This window comes from Lissotriton helveticus, chromosome 11 (genome assembly GCF_964261635.1).
Source record: "Lissotriton helveticus chromosome 11, aLisHel1.1, whole genome shotgun sequence".
Classification (NCBI taxonomy): Eukaryota; Metazoa; Chordata; class Amphibia; order Caudata; family Salamandridae; genus Lissotriton; species Lissotriton helveticus.
In genome coordinates this window covers 768556161-768575358 of record NC_136072.1, presented here as the reverse complement: position 1 = coordinate 768575358, position 19198 = coordinate 768556161, and the positions used below count along the sequence as shown (strand labels likewise).

The following is a 19198-nucleotide window of genomic DNA, read 5'->3' as shown; positions in this document are numbered from 1 at the left end:
TTAAAAATAATTAATAAATAAAAAAAAATGTATATTACTATAATAATTTCTAGGAGCGGGTAGTGGGTTTTTAGGGGAATAGGGTGGGAAGTATTTTAAATATAATTAATTAATTATGTAAATATATTAATTGGTATTAATTAATTAATTATGTAAATATATTAATTGGTATTAATTAATTAAATATGTAAATATATTAATTGGTATTAATTAATTAAATATGTAAATATAATTATTAGTATTAATATGTAATTAATTGTTAAATTACTATTTAATTAAATATATAATATGTAATTGGTAAATATGTTATTTTAATAGCTTATTTGAGAATTATGCTTATTTAAATAATTTTTTTAATGTAGCCGGTTGTGGGATTATAGGGGATTAGGGTGGGAAGTAATTTAATAGTAAGTAATTAAATCTGTTAATTAATTAATTGGTAAGAATAAGTAAATACTTGTTATTTATCTAAAATATGTTAATTATATATAATTTAATTGTTAATTTATTTAAATAAATGGAATTATTGTTGAATATGTAAAATCAAACTTTTTTAGGATATGTAGTGGGTTGTGGGATTATAGGGGAATAGGGTGGGAAGTAATTTAATTGTAAGTAATTAATTATGTTAATTAGTTAATTGTTATGAATAATTAAATATTTGTAAAATAAATTAAATATGTAAATTATATTTTATGTAATTGTAAATTTATTAACATTAATGCTATTATAGTAAATTATGTTACATATCACATTTTTATGTTATGTAGTGGGTTGTGTGTTAATAGGGGTATAGGGTGGGAAGTTAATTAATTATAAGTAATGACATATGTTAATTAATTAATTGGTATTCATAATGAAATAATTGTTAAAGACTTAAAATATGTTAATTATATAGATATAAATAGATATAACTAATATTATAATAATTAAATATAAAATATATATATATGAAATATAATTGTCGAATTACATTTAATTACATATATATAATATATTTATAATTAGATATATAAAGATATATATAACATATATATATATAATTATAGATATTCTCATATATATATTATTTTGTATTTGGGGAAAGAGGTTGGTTTAGTCTTCTGGGTTACTTTTCTGTTTGGTTATTAAGGGGTATATGTTGTGTGCAGAGTCAGTTGTAAAGGGGTATTTTTAGGGGTCAGGGTCAGTTTTCAGTTAGTGGGTAAAGGGGTATTTGTAGGGTTCAGGGTCAGTTTTCAGTATTTGGGTAAAGGGTAATTTTTTTCTTTCAGAGTCAGTTTTCAGTTTGTGGATAAAGGTGTTTTTAGGGGTCAGGGTCAGTTTTCAGTTTTTGGGTAAAGGGGTATTTGTAGGGGTGAGGGTCAGTTTTCAGTTAGTGGGTGAAGGGGTATTTGTAGGGGTCAGGGTCAGTTTTCAGTTAGTGGGTAAAGGGGTATTTTTAGGGGTCAGGGTCAGTTTTCAGTTAGTGGGTAAAGGGGTATTTTTAGGGTTAAGGGTCAGTTTTCAGTATTTGGGTAAAGGGTATTTTTTTGGTTGAAGGGTCAGTTTTCAGTTAGTGGGTAAAGGGGTATTTTTAGAGGTCAGGGTCAGTTTTCAGTTTTTGGGTAAAGGGGTATTTTTAGGGGTTAGGGTCAGTTTTCAGTTAGTGGGTAAAGGGGTATTAGTAGGGGTCAGTGTCAGTTTTCAGTTAGTGGGTAAAGGGGTATTTTTAGGGGTTAGGGTCAGTTTTCAGTTAGTGGGTAAAGGGTTATTTTTAGGGTTAAGGGTCAGTTTTCAGTATTTGGGTAAAGGGTCTTTCTTTGGTTGCAGGGTTAGTTTTCAGTTTGTGGGTAAAGGGGTATTTTTAGAGGTCAGGGTCAGTTTTTAGTTAGTGGGTAAGGGGTATTTGTAGGGGTCAGGGTCAGTTTTCAGTTAGTGGATAAAGGGGTATTAGTAGGGGTCAGTGTCAGTTTTCAGTTAGTGGGTAAAGGGGTATTTTTAGGGGTTAGGGTCAGTTTTCAGTTAGTGGGTAAAGGGTTATTTTTAGGGTTAAGGGTCAGTTTTCAGTATTTGGGTAAAGGGTCTTTCTTTGGTTGCAGGGTTAGTTTTCAGTTTGTGGGTAAAGGGGTATTTTTAGAGGTCAGGGTCAGTTTTTAGTTAGTGGGTAAGGGGTATTTGTAGGGGTCAGGGTCAGTTTTCAGTTAGTGGGTAAAGGGGTATTTTTAGGGGTCAGGGTCAGTTTTCAGTTAGTGGGTAAAGGGCTGTTTTTAGGGTTAAGGGTCAGTTTTCAGTATTTGGGTAAAGGGTATTTTTTTGGTTGCAGGGTTAGTTTTCAGTTTGTGGGAAAAGGGGTATTTTTAGAGGTCAGGGTCAGTTTTCAGTTTTTGGGTAAAGGGGTATTTTTAGGGGTCAGTGTCAGTTTTCAGTTAGTGGGTAAAGGGGTATTTTTAGGGGTCAGGGTCAGTTTTCAGTTAGTGGGTAAAGGGTTATTGTTAGGGGTCAGGGTCAGTTTTCAGTTAGTGGGTAAAGGGGTATTTTGTGGGTTCTGGGTCAGTTTTTAGTTTGTGGGTAAAGGGGTGTTTTTAGGGCTTTGGGTCAGTTTAGGGTTTTAGGTTAGAGGGATACAGGGTAAAAATATGGTCAATTTAAATGTCTATTAAATTAGTTACTTTTTCATATATTTTATATAAAATATTTGAATTAATATACATTAAAACAATTATTGGTATTGTAGGACTTTAAATATTAATAAATTTTTAAACATATTTAAATGTATAAGGTATTTTTTAATAGATTATTTAATATGCAAATAATATTTATATACAATAATAAAGAAGGAAACATAGACAGGGTTAAATGCCATAAATGAAAAATTGTTTATTCACATATACAAATTTATTTGTAAGTAGAGAATCATTTTTTATTTATAATCAAAAAATTTCATTCAATGTTTTTATTAACATAACAAAAATATGAAGTACATGTATATGTTTTTAACACATAAATTATATTAACATAATTTTTTTATCTTTTACATATATTAACATTTAAATAGTTTCTGAAACAAATTGGTAATATGTACTTTTTATTTAATAACAAAATATTTATTCAGATACACATTGAATTTATTGTGATTGCAAATTATGTACATTTTTTTGTAATTGTAACATTTTTGTTTATTACCAAGTCATGTTATATTTTTGGAAATAATTATTATGAATATTGAACATATTTATAATATTCATTTTTAAATACATAAACACCAAAAACATTTATTATATACATAAATAATGTTTTACATAATATTTGCAAATTTAAAAAAAACATTTCTTGTAACAAACTTATATATGCAATTTATTTTTACATTAACATTATTTACTAAATGTATTTATAAATCAAAAATTAATTTTTTAACTATAACATAACAGTTGAATAATTATTTCAAACTTATGAATATTTATGAAATAATTTTATACACTTTAAAAAAATATTTACACTTAATATAATACTCTGTGTATTTTTTAAAGTGTTGGAATATAGAAATTAAATAGCATTTAGCTGTATACAGGGACTACTTTTTAACCGCGTAATGTTACTTAGGCGTATTTGGTGCTTCAACAGATCGCGGTTGGGTGCTGCTTCGCGTTAGAGAGGGTAAGTTTGTTTTAATTGTGTTTTATAAGTTTCTGAACTTATTGCTAGTGTATGTGTGCTGTGTTTATGTTTATGTAGGTATAGTTAATTAGAGAAGATTGTGTGTTCGGTGTTAGGTAGAGTGTACGATATTGGATTTTTACCGCGTTTTTGTTGTAGGTGTGTGAGGTGAGGTAATATGTTTAAATGTTACTAAGATAATATGTTTGATGTATAAATATGTGGTTTTATATATGTATGGGTGTTTTTATGTGGGTGGGTATGTTATTTATTTTTTCTAGGTTATCGTCGCGTTTCGCTGTTTTGGAGGACTCCCTTCTTTTTTGATCACAGCTGTGTAACGAGTATTATATACTCTTATTTTTGCACACTATTTTTTGGGTTTTTACATTTTCTTGGAGCGTTTATTTTTCGCCATTACGGATTTTTGGGTTTTCTATGGTATCTGGTGTCTACTGAAGTGGAAAGGAGTCGCTATGCATTTGCTTGTATTTTTGCATTTTTTTTGGGCTTTCATGGATTGTATGGGTTTTTGGAATGGTGTCCTATGGATTGCTTGGAATTGGATTACGTTTGAAGCTGCATCAGAAATATAAGTATTTTCTGGATTTTTAATGGGTGGGAAAACTGTTTTTAATTTTGCTTTACTTACGTTGTATGTAACATTTTGTAAATACATTATCTAAATACATTTTATATATGTTAATATTATGTATTTGATAATTTAATTGCAATTTGTTACATATTATAATGAAGAATTTTAGGAAAAATATGTTTAGTTTTACGTGTATAGTTATGTAATGTTTTAAAGAATAGTTTTGGCAATCATTGATAGATATTCTAGTCCTTTGCTAGTTGGATAGAGGGTAACTTGACTTTGGAGTGTGTTATACATTTTTTTAGTTTCTTTGGTGAGTTTAGGTCCAATCAAAGTTACTGATTGCTCCATTCGGAGCTCCTGGTAACTTTGTTCTTTTTGTAAGGATTGTATTAATTTGTGAAGGGTAGGTGTTCCTCGGCCTGTAGTTGCTTGGAAGGCATTGTGCCATCCTTCAACTGCATTGTTTGTTTTTGCTTCCTTATTTAGTGTGCTAAGGTAGACATTCCACCAAGCTATTTGGTATTTGGGTTGTCTTCTGTGGCCTGATCTGTGTAGCCTTCCTACCCATGTGTCTTCGAAGTAGTCAAGCATAGGGCTTAGTTTATCTTCGTTTCTTTTATAGTAGGGGCTGTCTATTAATAAGTTATAGTGCTCAGTTACATCTGTTAGTGGAACATAGGCTAGGGCGATGAGTTTTTTGATTTGATAAGCAAATGTGCTATCAGTGGCGTATTGGATACTCAAGGTTGATTTTTGTAGATGTCGCCAGATACATTGATTAAAGTGGTAATAGCAACCTTGTATTGCTGTGTGTGGGTATGTTTTAAGGATGCTGTTTATCATAGCTTTTTCAAAGTCAATGATAATTTTTTGTGGAAAATAGTTGTTAGTATGTTGCTTGACTTCAGTTAGTATTTCTTGATAGGTAGTTTGCTGTTTGTTTGGTAGAAGGGCATAAAGGAATGGAATATTTGCATTTTGGAAATGACCATGGATGGTGTATAATTGATAAAAAGGTTTGGGGCATACAGAAAAAGTACCGTCCATCATCCAAGTTTGGCATTGGGTAAGTTTTGTCATGTTGTTTGCTGTGGCAAACAGTATAATTCTTTTATCTTTAGATTTGTTGTCATAGAGTATAAAATTTTCTTTATTGTGAGTTACAGAGAGTTCAGGTGGAATGTGGACTTCTTCTAAAGTTTTTGGTGTGGGAGGAGTAGTGCATGTTGCTCTTTTTTGTCTAGCTACTGTTCTTTTAAGGGATTCTATAGATGGTAATTGGCTAGAAGCATGTTGGGGAAGTACACTTAAATGGTGTTTCAGAATAGCAGTTGTTGGTTGATCAGTGCTAGTACTAGCTTCTTTAAGGGAATCTAGCATTTGTCTAATCTCTATTTCTGTTACATTGGGTGGGTGATTATGTTCTTTAGTATAAGTAACAGTAGTTTCCTGAGTTATAGCTCTACCATAACATTTGTTGGCATAATATTTCGTACACTTCCAAAACACTTTCAAATCTTTTTGTTTCTCTTGAGTGTAGACATATCCCATGTAACAAAGAAGCATTTTCCCTTTTTGTGAATAAATGAATTTAGCTCCTTCAGTCATGATAGTATTGTAGTGCTAGGAGGTAATTAAAAGAGAATGTAAATATTTTTTAAGGAAAAAAAATTTTCTAATCACATTATACAGTTTCACACATTTGTATTTTACCTGAAAATGTTTTGATGCTTTCAAGTCGTTATTTTCAGCTGTTGATGTTCTTCAAACTGTTATTTTCTGTGTATATCTTTTTGTACCTGTGGAAGTTGAGAAAATGTGTAGATATATTTTATTACTATTTATGATAATTTGTTCGACGTTTTTTGCTAGTTTAGATTTAGTTACCTATCTATTAATTCTCGATTTTACATTTCTAATATATACTTACTTTTTTATATGTAACTTTTGATGTCCAGGTGTTGTGTAGGTCTTCTGTTTTTTTTTTCATCTGTAGGATGAGTGCTAAAAAAAAAAGATATATTTGATGTATTTTGCTTTAAAATATAGGTGTGAGCTTTGAGATTTACATTTTCGCTGACTAATAATGTAGTAGTACTTACTTTAGATATGTGTAGGTCTCTTTCTGTTGAAGTCCATCAGTTTTCTTCCAGAAATCCAGCAGAGTTTCGTCTTCCTTTACTTAGGAGATGTATACTGCGTTTTTAGTTACTTATTATTTCATTTATATAGTATTAGGTTAATTGTTTCAGAAATAGGATTGGTTGTTTAAATGGATAGTCTGTTTTTATTTGTTGATTTGAATTTTTTTTCTGTTATGCTAATTGTTTTCCTTATATGGGTGACGCCAATTAACGTTTATTGAATGTGTAAGGATTTATTTTGTATAGGTAATGTTCTAGGTAATGTTATTTTGATATTTGTAAAGTGGAGGAATATATATAATTAGTTGTAAAAAATGTGTAGAAGGTTGAAACATTGTTTATGTATTATAAAATGTATGTTAGTATTTATTGTGTATTGTAAATGTTATGAAAATAAATAATATATGTCATCTATTTATATTAACTAAATCTGGTTTTTTATGATCAGTATGACTTAATTATTAAATAATAAAGTCATTTATTTTAGGATCTATTAATGTCGATTTTTTTACAATCGATAAATTTGCTATCTATGTTTGTGTAATCGATATTTTGACTGTTGTTATATAAATATTTAATAATCGGTGTTTTAGAAATCGATAATGTTGTGAGTCGATATTGTTGTAGTCGTTGTTTTTAGTAGTCGATATTGTGTAGTCGATATTTTTGATGTTTGTTGTGTAAGTATAGTAAATCGATAATTTTGTTGTCGATAATTAGTCATCGATATTTTGTCCAGTCGATATTCGGTCTGTCGAGGTTATGTCAGTGATCCGTATCTATAGCACACATGCCTCAAACATAAAATTTCCATTCTTTGGTCCAAAATATGTTTTAACTGATTCTCAATACTACAGTTTTTAAATCATCGGGTTAAAAATAAACCAACCCGGCAAAGGAAAAAGTGACCATACGTCACTTTCAATATGTATTCACACTTATTTCTGAAAAAGGGCTGCTGAAAGAGAAGTATGATTGGTGTTGGGTGGGTAGGATTACTAAAAAACAGAGTAATTTCACTTTTGAAACATTAGTAATAGTGAATAGTTATTGGTATATTATGCTAAAGCATTGTAGCATAAGCAAATTAAATACACATTAAAGAAACAATATCCAGTCTATATTGAAAACACCCTTGCTTCCTATAAAGACCTGTTTATTTTTATGTCAATAAAAGGTGAGATGACAAGGTAGACTTTATTACTGTCTTTCATTAGTTTCTATGACATAGAAAGAACGGAAAGGACTAATAAAGGCTACTTTGTCATCCAACCTTCAACTGAAATTAATATGGAAACAAAATTACAACTGCATTGAATACAAGAAAACCTTTATTATAGGCAGACTGTCATTTGAAGGCATGTGCAAAAATCCCAGTCTAGGCAACACTAAAGAGAAGCCGATGGGAGTGGAGGATGGGCGGCTAATGAAGAGTGATACAAGGGGAGAGAGGGAGGAGAACAAGAGAAGGAATGGGAGGGTGTGCTGGGACAGGGGAATGGGAAGGACTGGTGGGCGGGGAAAAAAGCAAGATACAGGAAAAATTAATCTGTGGGAGTAAGAAATTAAAGAGATTACTGGGCAGGAGGAACAGAGATCACAGAGAGAAAAGAGGAAGGGGTGGGAGAGCGGAACAAGAGTGTGATGGACAGGAGGAACAACAGTGAGGTACGCTGGAAAGAAGAAGGGACTGGCGGAAGCCAGCAGGAGCAGAAACAGAGGGGAAAGGGTGGGAACACGCATCAAGGAGCCAACAGAGAGACTACCCAAATGTGGAGCGACAAAATCTTGTAAAATAGCCATGCAGTTCAATGGGAAGATACCCCATACCAGGAAATTGAATTAGAGGAGACAGAAATACTTTTCTGGACTGAGTGAAGATGTAAGCTACAAAGTTTCAAAGCAGTGGCAGAAAGAGGGTGGTAAAAAGGCTAATGGTATTAATAGGTGGATCCAGGGCTCACTCCAAGTACAAGTATGTTACACAGCTGTGTTGCCAAAACCCTGACCAAATGAGTCACATGGAACATTTACCATAAAGAAAAAAGGCAGGGGGTACTTAAAAGCCATTCATAGCATGTAGGCTGTCACATGCTTTAGCCAGCAGCATTAAATGAATGCAACCAGAGGCGACTGGAAAGCAGGCATACAATTGTTCATTTATTTTCCAAGAGTGCATAGAAGACAAGAGCTGTTGCTTGTGCACTTCAGATTGGGACAGATAGGCACCACAATCAGCTATTCATCTAGCTGACACAGGTTTCTAGAGTTCAAAAGGGGGTATTCAATGACAAACCTGTTTAGGACAAAACTGAACATGCATCCCTTTTGGCTGTTTGGAGAGGATCACTACCATAGGTCGGATATGGCATTTTTGTAACATAAAAAAGTGAGCATTCTTTTTTCAGTATGCATTCCGCATTTATTCTCATAAACAGCATGGAAATCTACTTTGCACACTCTGTCCTAGCACGTCAAGCACTGTCAGAAAACAGAACACGAACAGAGCAAGGCCAGAGTTGCCTGGAGTCTTTTTATTGGCGTGAAATGAATAATTGATTTTCATGACATTTCCATGCAACCACAATGTAGATACTAAAAATAAACACAAGGACTGGAAAAAAGGAAAACGCTACATTTTAAGAAGAAAAGTACAGTGGTAATGAAGGAAATAAAACAGTAACTAGGAGAGAGAAATAGAGGCATGAGAGATAGAGGAGAGATATAAACAGAAGATAGAGAGAAAGAGGTGGCGGTGGCAGCCTGTGTGTGTTCTGCACTTAAGTTGCCAAGAAGCAATAGCAGAATAGTATTTCTATTGAAAAGTAAATTAAAAAGTGGAATGAACAAATCTTGAAAATAATTCATTAATAAAAACAAAATAGAACTTACAACTACAAACCTTGAAAAAGAGTTCATGAGCAAAATAACACAATAAAACATATGCAGGTCTAAAGGGCTAGGCAGAGCTAGAAAAGGACTTACCTATAAGGTACAGTGCAAAGGATATGAAGCGATGATACTTGCTTAGGATCCTCAGAGGCTCCTCTCGCTGCACTAGGGTGAAGAAGTAGTCTGTAACAGTCTCCCCGTAGAAGAAATAATTTACACACAGCAGGAAGTACCTGGAACAGAAAGAGGAAGAGGTTAGACTCCGTAGAGAGAGGCCCATGCACTGACCGCTACAGAGGTAGATAACTCCTTAGAGTTTGAAAATGCAAGCAAGTGCCATTTTGCTTGTCTTTCCATGTAAAGTTTTAATGAGGTTTAATTCCTGTGGCACTGAAAACATTTCTGCTGTGAACTTTATCAGCCCTGTCTTAAACCTGCTGCCAGTCTGTTGTATTCTATTCTAAAGCTTACAAGGCAGAAATTACAAGATAATAATTAATATGAATTGGTAAAGCCAATAAGGTCTCGCCTATTGGCGAGCAATTGGCTTTGTCAAACAGGTGTGGGTGGGGTGACCTGGAGGGCGGGTGTGGGTGGGGTGAACGGGAGGGTGGGTGTGGGTGGTAAACGGGAGGGCAGGTATGGGGTGGTGAACAGGAGGGCAGATGTGGGTGGTGAACAAGAGGGCGGATTTGTGTGGTGACCAGGAGGGAAGATGTGGGTGGTGAACAGGAGGGCAGATGTGGGTGGTAAAGAGGAGGGCTGGTAGAAGTGGATTACAGGACTGGTATAAAAGCGTTATGAAGCGGCCATTGCTAGCCGCTTGATAGTGTTTTTTTTCTTTTGTCTGTTGGAGAGGTAGAAGAAACAGAGACAGGTGTGAGATGAGAGACGAAAAAGGGACAGAGGTGGGAAGTGGGAGAAAAAAGAAGGACCAGGGTGGGAGGGGGAGGAAAAAAGAGGGAAGAGGTGGAGCGTTGGAGAAGAAGAAAGAGGGACTGGGCAGGAGGAGATGGATTCAAATGCAAGCTTCTCAGTTTACAAAGTAAATAAGGTCAGCAATGCAAACATGTTTATCTGCCATCTGATATCTGCACGCAAGCCAGGGTGAGGATGTGATATAACGGCCAAAGCTAATTGCAGATCCGTCGGTGCACTCTATTATTTCTTCAAAACTGCCACATTTCGAGCTGGGGAACCAGGTATGAGGCTTGGCGCCGGCTCAACATTCTTCATCCTTTGCCCTCAGCCCTGACTTGCAGTTATCTCATTCCCCTGCTCCCTTAATTTCGACATATGTTATTGATTCAAACATCAAGAAATTTCCCCTGGCTCAGGACATCAAAGTGATGTGCCGCTCAAGGCCAGTCCACTTTCCTAAGCTTGTAGAAAGCCCAGCCCTGTGACTGGAGCACACTGGCCCAGCCAAGGAGTGCATCAAAGATTAGTTGACCCTGTCTGAATGAAACAACACATTGCTTGGGCGATGGTAGCCTGTTGGTGACAGAAAGGAACGCTGTTTATAACTCAGCTTTGCTCTTCACCTCTTGTTATCAATAACTTTTCATCATGGCGGACAGCTCGTCTGTTTCCTTCTCCTCTCTTTTCAAACACGTCACATTGTAAATTAGCCTTTTACGAAGAAACATTTATTAAAAAGATTGGTAATCCAATGGCTGTTCTCTAAAGGTGATGGAAATGATACACTATGTTTTTGCTAACTCCCAGGGGAGGAATAATGCTGCTGGTGCAGAGATCCCCCCCAGCGGGTAACCAGTTAGTGTATCAGGCGAGGCCCAGTACCAGCTTTCTGTGGGATCCAGCCAAATGATTGTGTACTTTCTACCAGGGTCTGGTGGCAGGTTAGATGAGGGCATCTGCTGACCTCTGAAGTTATCAAAACCTTTAAAATTTGCTTGGGTGTGACAATTGACATTTGACATCAGACATCTGTGTCATAGCTCATCTTGCTTCCATGTTTGAAGGCCTTGAAGGCAGAGTTTCGCAGTGTAAAAATAAATAACGTCAGCATAAACATGTGTATCTGATAACTGCAAGCAAGGGGGAGAGGATGTGGCAATACAACCAAAGCAGCAAACGTTTGATCTAGGGACCCAGGTTTGACTTTTGACATTGGCTCAACATCCTGTGACTCTGGACAAGTCACGTAATCTTCCTGTGCCAACACAAAATGAATGTGTCCTTGTGTAAAGCGCTCCACATTCGGGTTGAGTTTGCCCTATATAAAAGCTGCAACAAAAACAAAAGTCAGAGGAAGGGACAAAGGCATCTGACCTCCAGGCTCATTTATTGTGCAGCGTGGGGGGCACAGACAACAGGGAGGGTACAGACGACAGATCCAGCCACTCTGTAGAGAGGCTCAACAAAAAGAAAACAACAGTTCCCAAAAGTGCAAGCAGTGTAAGAACACAAGTACTTGGGCCATGCACTAGGGGAGGGTTACATGTAAGAAGAGAAAATTGCCAAACGCAGAGCTGACCAGCAGGAAGCAAGCAATTGAGAGTGCCTTTAGGGCCAAACAATGGTAAGTACTGGGCAGCCGCCAAGCCCACTAACAGTAAACATTAGGTCAACCTCCCACAATGAACTCACACCACGCCACACCTCAGGGAGCTCCACTGGCTCCCGTTACACAAATGCGCTAATTTCTATCTCCTCACACACACATTCAAGGCACTACACAATGTAAGCCCCACTAACCTGAACAGATCCCTCTCCTTCCACCAACCACGAGACACCTCCGCTCCACAGGACTCTTACTTGCACTTTGCCACGCACAAACAGAACCAGATCAAAAGCGTTCTCTTACATTGTTCCTAAAGTGTAGAATGGCCCCCCACTCCACATCAGAGCTATCTTCTCTCTTCTTGAATTCCACAAGAAGTAAAACACCAAGCTTTTCAGGCAGGGCTAGTCACACACACACACACACACAAACACCTGTTCAGCACCAGGATACACTCACGGGTGATAGTTTGCTTTACAAATACACATAATAGGTTTTTGAAGATGGGACTCAATGGTACAAGTGGTCTGCCACAGAGTTAGAAGTTCTCCCCTGCCTGATTACTGGTCTGAATCATCTCAAAGGCAGCAAGACCATAGCTTATTCCAATCTGAAAATATGTTGCATGGCCTATGCACAATGTATTACCGGTCTCAGTTCTGCCCTTACCAGGAAGTTGCCATCTTTACACTAAATCACAAAGTGTGCATGTTGGTCATCTTGCAAGGGAGTGACGGGCCACAACGCCTGTTTCCTACACTGCCACATACTCAAGATGCTGTGTTTAGTGCAGCATCTCTGATAGTTCAGTTTAAAAAGAGCAAATCACTTCAAATAAGGCATGATTTAACAAAGACATTAAAGCCTTATAACTACTCTGGAACTAAAGCAGGAGAAGAATGGTGGCTTAAGGCCAGTCAGTCTGCCTGCTGTTATGTACTGAAATAATATAAGGCCATACATAAGGGTACGGCAAGACACAGAGGAGTTCCATGACAACACTGAGGTGAGGCTTGAGGCCTCAGGCCATTATAATGTCACAGAGCTTGAAGTGGACTTTCTGTTTCCTTTTAATGTGCCCTTTTCGGCATTTTACTCCTTTTAAAATGTTTTATTTTTCTTCCATTCTGATAAAAGCTCACATGGGGCCCTGTTTTATATTTAGCACTATCAGGCAGGTCTGTCCTCATAGCCAAGAACAGTTTGTTTTCTATTATTGTTAAAATGCAAAATATAAGTCCCATAAGGTAACCCTTTTTAAGGCTTAAAATTCAGGAAAGACTACAGGTATTACATATCATAGGGAAACTTAGCACATCACAATTCCCAAGGTAAATCTGCATAAGCCAGTGCAAAATAGTGGTGGGTGTCTGAAAATCAATATTATAGAGATAGATACGTAAAAAGAAGTAGATACCTAGAAAGAGACAGATACATACAAAGAGATGGATACATAGAATGAGATGATTTCATAGAAAGGGACGGACGGACGGACAGACTACACAATGTGTAACTGTGTAATATGGACTAATATTGCCATCTAGGGGTTCTGGTGGCATCATAAAGCAGACGGCCAAAGGTTGAGTGGTGTGTGAATGTCATAAGAACCCTGAGATGTTATGTATTTTTTATTTTACTTGTTTGTTTTGGGCAATTTAGTTTGCAAAAGCTGTTTCCTGTAAAGTACAGCTGACAAAGGACACAGACTTGCATTAAAGTGTATAGATTTTGTTTAATTTTTATGAATACATTGTTGATAGGACAATGAGAAGGGCCACTGATTAATGCTTAATGACAAATGTGAACGTGGCCTCAGCGTTTTCTGTATAGTTATGGATTTACATCATTTACAACATAGTTTGCAACATAATTTGCAGAGGCCCCAAAAAAATGCTGGTTCAAGCTCAAATGAATGAAAATAATACTGACAGGCTGGGGCATAACACAGGCCTTTGAGGTGCAGGGGTGCCCCGACCCTTTAAGGGGCACCCTTTCAGCCCACGGTAAATTAAAATTGGCGCGATATGGGAGACTCAGAGGCTGTATATGAGCGGCATAATTTGAAATGTAAATAAATTACCTAGCAGCATAATTTAGATAATTTAGATAACCTTATTTTGAGAAGTTGGGTTGTTCATTGGCTGGGGTGTTAGCCCTGGTCAAGCAACAGCCACAATCCCTATCAATGTGAATCACAAAAGTCACTAAATTAAACTGTTTACAACCCTGGGTAGCTTGGTAGAAAAAGCAGTTAGGCTTAATTTATAGACAATGTGTAAAGTATTTATGCAGCACACAAACAGCAATAAAGTGAAAACACAACTAGAAAAATCCAATTCCAATTAAGGACAATAGAGTAAACTGTAATAAATTATTTGACACCAAAACAACAAAAATCAGTAGAACCAGAGAATTGAATTTTTAAAGTTGTTAGTAAAAACTAGTATCTAGCACATCAAAGCACCAACCATGGACATCTAGTTGTGTGAGAGTGGGTCATAGTCAAAAAATATGGTTGACCGCGATGGAGCGTGGGTCAGATACAAGAAGGGGCACTTACCTTCAGACTTAGAATATAGAAAAATATTAGGAGAAGGTAAAGATCAGCGGGGCAAGGCTGCAGGCTGTGTCCCAGGAGGAATTGTGGTCATCCGGGAGCCACTGACGAAGTGACGGTGAAGATTTCTAAGCTCGGAATTAGTCAATTTTTGGAAGTTGAAAGTCTTCAGCGGGACGAGGCAGGAGGCTGTTGCCGAGGAGAGTTCCAGGAGGTCGGATACCCCTGTGACGTAGGCCTGCTGAATAGGATTTGCTACTGCAGCAAAGAACGTAGCAGGAGCTATGAGGAAGTTAGGCCAACCTAAGCAGGTTGATCCCATTATTCGCTCGGTTCTCATAGCAGTTTTTAGCCAAAGATTTTCTACGTCCCAAGTTTGGGATTTTGGCTATCTGGGCACCTTTAGAACGACCAGCAAGGGCCCAGGGCTCGAGAGGCATCACTTGGGGGCGAAGTAGAGGTTAGAACTCACTTAGGCTGGGTCCAGGTGCAGGTTCAAGACGTGGGAGCCTGTTATGTCCCTGTGGCTCCGAACAGAAGGCCAGCACATTAGTCCTTGGACTCACTCTGGTATTCCTGGGTTCAAATGATGAAGCAGGGATCAAGCAGCAGAACAGGCCTCAGAGGGTTCAAGGCAGGCTCTAGATTTATATAACTCAGCTTTGCTCTTCACCTCTTGTTATCAATAAATTTCCATCATGGCGGACAGCTCGTCTGTTTCCTTCTCTCTTTTCAAACACGTCACACTGTAAATTAGCCTTTTATGAAGACACATTTGTTAAAAAGATTGGTAATCCAATGGCTGTTCTCTAATGGTAATGGAAATGATACATTATTTTTTTGCTAACTCCCAGGGGAGGAATAACGCTACTGGTGCGGAGATCCCCCCCCCCAGGGGGTAACCAGTTACAGTATCAGGCGAGGCCCAGTACCAGCTTTCTGTGGGAGGCAGCCAAATGATTGTGTGCTTTCTACCAGGGCCTGGTGGAAAGTTAGTTGAGGGCGTCTGCTGACCTCTGAAGTTATCAAAACCTTTCAAATTTGCTTGCGTGTGACAACTGACATCAGACATCTGTCTGAAAATTTGACTGAGTCATAGCTCATCTTGTTTCCATGTTTGAAGACCTTGAAGGCAGAGCTTCGCAGTGTAAAAATAAGGCAGGCCCAGAAGGTGGACTGAAGAGTGGCTCTGAAGGCCTTATTTTTATACTTGGTGCCCTCTTTGAAGTAGACTTTTCTAGAGGTTTCTGTTTGAAGTGCTTGGAATTTCCTGACTTCCCGGCCATGGCTCCAGGCTGGCTGCAGGAACAAAGTAGTGGTGACAAGCCCTGTGTGTGAAGGCACAGCATAGCCTATTCAGTTGCAAGTAGGGCTGGGCCCAGCTCCGCCCACCCCCCAATCCTGCCAGCAGATGGCCCACTCAGGAACACCTAATCCCTCTATTGAGTGACTGTCTGGGAGGAATTCACAAAGTCTAACTGCTAACTAGGCAGGTTGCATGCAATAAATGGTAAAGGGCAAGAAAATCCCAACTTTCTAAAAATGGCATTTTCAAAATAGTAAATAAAATCTGATTTACCATTAAAGAGAATTTGTTATTACAATGTCACAGATACCAAACATGAAATGGTATTTTGTCCCCAATAGTGCTTAATAGATGTAATAAGTCAACCCAATGTTATCCTATGAAGCAGGCAGGCCTCACACTACAGAAAAACAAATTTAGGGGTTTTCACTACCAGGACATGAAAAACTTAAAAGTACATGGATAACCTTTTTATTACAATGCACCCTGCCCTTTTCAGCTACCTAGGGCCTACTATAGGGTGACATATGCAATAAAAGAAGAGTTTAAGGCTTGCTTAGGGTGCCAAGTCTAATTGGCAGCTTAAAACTGCATTCAAGCAGCAATGGCAGGCCTGGGAAATGTTTTAAGGGACTACTAAAGTGGGCGGCATTTCATTTACAAGCCCAAGGTATATGGTATACCACTCTAAAAGGGACTTATGAGTAAATTAAATGTGCCAATTAGGTGTAAGCCAATTTCACCATGTTTAGGGGAGTGAGCACAAGCACTTTAGCACTGGTTAGCAGTGGTAAAATGCACAGAGTCATAAGGCCAAGAAAAACGAATTCCCAGAAAAAATGGAGGGAAAAAGGCAAAAGGTTCAGACGTGACCCTGAAAAGATGGCCAGCTCCAACACTTGCTGCAAAATCATAATGCAAGTGAAAAATAACTCCTAGGCAATCAGTCATGGAAACAAGTATATAAGGGAAAATTCAGGAAACAGAATATATATAAAAACATTCATTTTAAGGAAATCAGTTAAAAAACTTTGCTAAAACTTGTATCAATAATAAAGATGTATGCCACTATTTGTATGGATTCTCTTCTTTAATATCTTTTTAATGTGATTAATTTTTGTGTTTACAATTGTATGTAATGTGTCACAATGTGTATTATTGACTGTCAAGCAGGGGTTAATTATAAAAGCATTGGCAGGAACCACCATCATGGAAGTTCCTGTCAATGCATTCAACTCTGTGATGCAGCCCTGTTAGCACAAAATATTTGTTTTTTCTTTACAAAAGGAAAATCCCAAAACAGGATTTTCTTTTTGTAAAAAAAAAAAAACATAATGGTTCCCTCACCATGGGAGACTTCTCCCATGGTGGGAGAAGCATTATTACACTTTTACTGTCCCTTACCATCAGGTTCTGCCTGGCAGGAAGTTACAATAAATAAATGGCTACATGTCCGCCCATCTAAATTGGGTGGGTGGACATGTAGCCATTTCCCCGACAGCCCTTATGCCCTAGGGCCATTAGAGATGTCTGGCTACAGCAGAGACTAAGTAGTCTCTGCGGTCTCTGCTGTGGCCAAATACTAAGGGCCGGCTGACATTAAATTAGGCAGGCGGACCCCTATGTTGCAAGGCAGGGAACTCTGCCACCACAACGGAGTTCCCTTACCACCAACTTATAACTCTTTTTTTGGACTCCAATTACTCCAGAAGATTAAGGCAGCAGGCTGTATCCTGGAAGGCCACAACTAAGTCAAATAATCTTGCCACAGGGTTCGCTAAACTGCATTTTCTGGCTGCAAAAGGCTCTGGGTGGGACCAACCTGATTTTCTGACCCAGTAAGTTGTGCTTCGGCAGACTGAATTCTGGTGGATGGTCCCAGTCTTCTGGAGGTCTGGAAGTCCAATATTTGAATTGTTCATAGATTTCAGATTATGTCATTCTGTACACTACTGAGGCTCAAAGGATCTTGCGGACAGCACTTAGAGGTCTGGACCCACTTCAGCAGAGGCCACCAACAGGGTCTAGTCTTCTTCTACTAGCAACTGGTCACTCCAGGAAAAGGCCTCTTGCAGCTTTTGCTGTTCCTGTAGCCAAAAAGGAGACCAGTCAACCGACCTTTGGAGTCCACTTATTTCTCCTGGACACAAGTGGAGGCACACCCAGCAGGTGAAGACCTTCTTCTGTTCTTCAGCAGGTCCAGAAAGTGTTCTGATGGGCTGGTGGTACGGTCCATTTTAGTACAGTTCAGGAGCCAATGAGTAGGCTGGACTCCTAGACACTCCTTAACCAATGGGGAAAAAGCTGACAGGGGCAACACTACCCACTTTTACAGAGCATTCCATTTCCCTTAACTGCAAACCGTCCTGAAGGGCATTATTCTAAGGAAACTTCAAGCTGGCCCAAGCCTTTTGCCCTTGGAGGGAGTTTGTGTGCCATTAAGGGGTGAATGAGCAGTTTTCTCCTTCTAAGCTACACCAAGAATATATGACGTTACAACGCAAACAATTACAACGCATGCTTTTACAACAAGGTATTTACATCGCAACTACCGTTACATCGCATGATTTTACAACGCATGCTATTACCACTCATTTTTTAAAACTACCATTACAATGCATGCCATTACAACGCATACCGTTACAACGCATAATACTTTTAGAGCAACAGTAGGTTACGTGTTGGATTGTAATGGGGGAAAACTACTATTTCCACTCCAGTCAGTGCAACAGTAGGGAAAGTGTTGGATAGTGTAGAAGTAAAAATTACTATTCCCATCTATCCCAAGACCCAAATCCACCCTAAAATTAAAAAATCTCCATTACTTACCTTATAATGCGTTGTAATGGTATACGTTGTAATGCATGCGTTGTAATGCATGCGTTGTGAAGGCAGTTGGGTTGTAACAGTTGCATTGTAAAAGCAGTGCGATGTAATGACTGCGTTGTAAGGGATGTTTACCTACACCAAACAGGTTCTGGGACCCCTCCCACTGGGTTGGTGCCCAATTGGCCGCCTCAGATGTAAAGAATAAAGGCTTCACCTCAGGTCTCCCTTTTAACTAAACTATGAATTGGCAGGCTTTACCTCTGCCCCTTTTCAAGTTAATGGATTTCCTAGAACCTCCCCATCTGTCCTTCCACGGCTGCTTTGTATGAAACACTCCACACTAAGCCCATCCCGTCACCACCCCTAAGTCATTGTCCTGATCTGGGAGCACATGTCACACCTCATTAAGGTCAAGCACTGGCAGGGAAGCTGCTGTCAAGCCAATACAAATTAGCTCCAAAGAGCTTCTGCCAGGGAAAATCTAACTTTATGAAAGGAACTGTTCTTACATATTAATCTACCTTCATCAAATCTAACTTAAATGTCTATATTTCTAACTTTTAAATAACAATACTCTAACTTGTGGGCTATACAGCCTACATGTGGTGGCGTATTAATATTTTTAAAAGGAAGGGTTTTTTTTTCCCTGTCAATAAGTAATTTTGACAGGTCAGACTACAGGTTTAAACAGTAGTAGTCAGGCCGC

At 37.9% G+C, this 19198-nt stretch overlaps 1 protein-coding gene across 1 annotated transcript in view; it reads right to left on the bottom strand.

Moving 5' to 3' along the window:
* CDS2 (CDP-diacylglycerol synthase 2) overlaps positions 1–19198 on the bottom strand; it is a 432047-nt gene that overhangs the window by 223891 nt on the left and 188958 nt on the right. The window contains exon 5 of the mRNA XM_078666643.1: positions 9367–9506. Within this exon, the coding sequence (XP_078522769.1) occupies positions 9367–9506 (140 nt within the window). The remainder of the gene's footprint in view (positions 1–9366; positions 9507–19198) is intronic.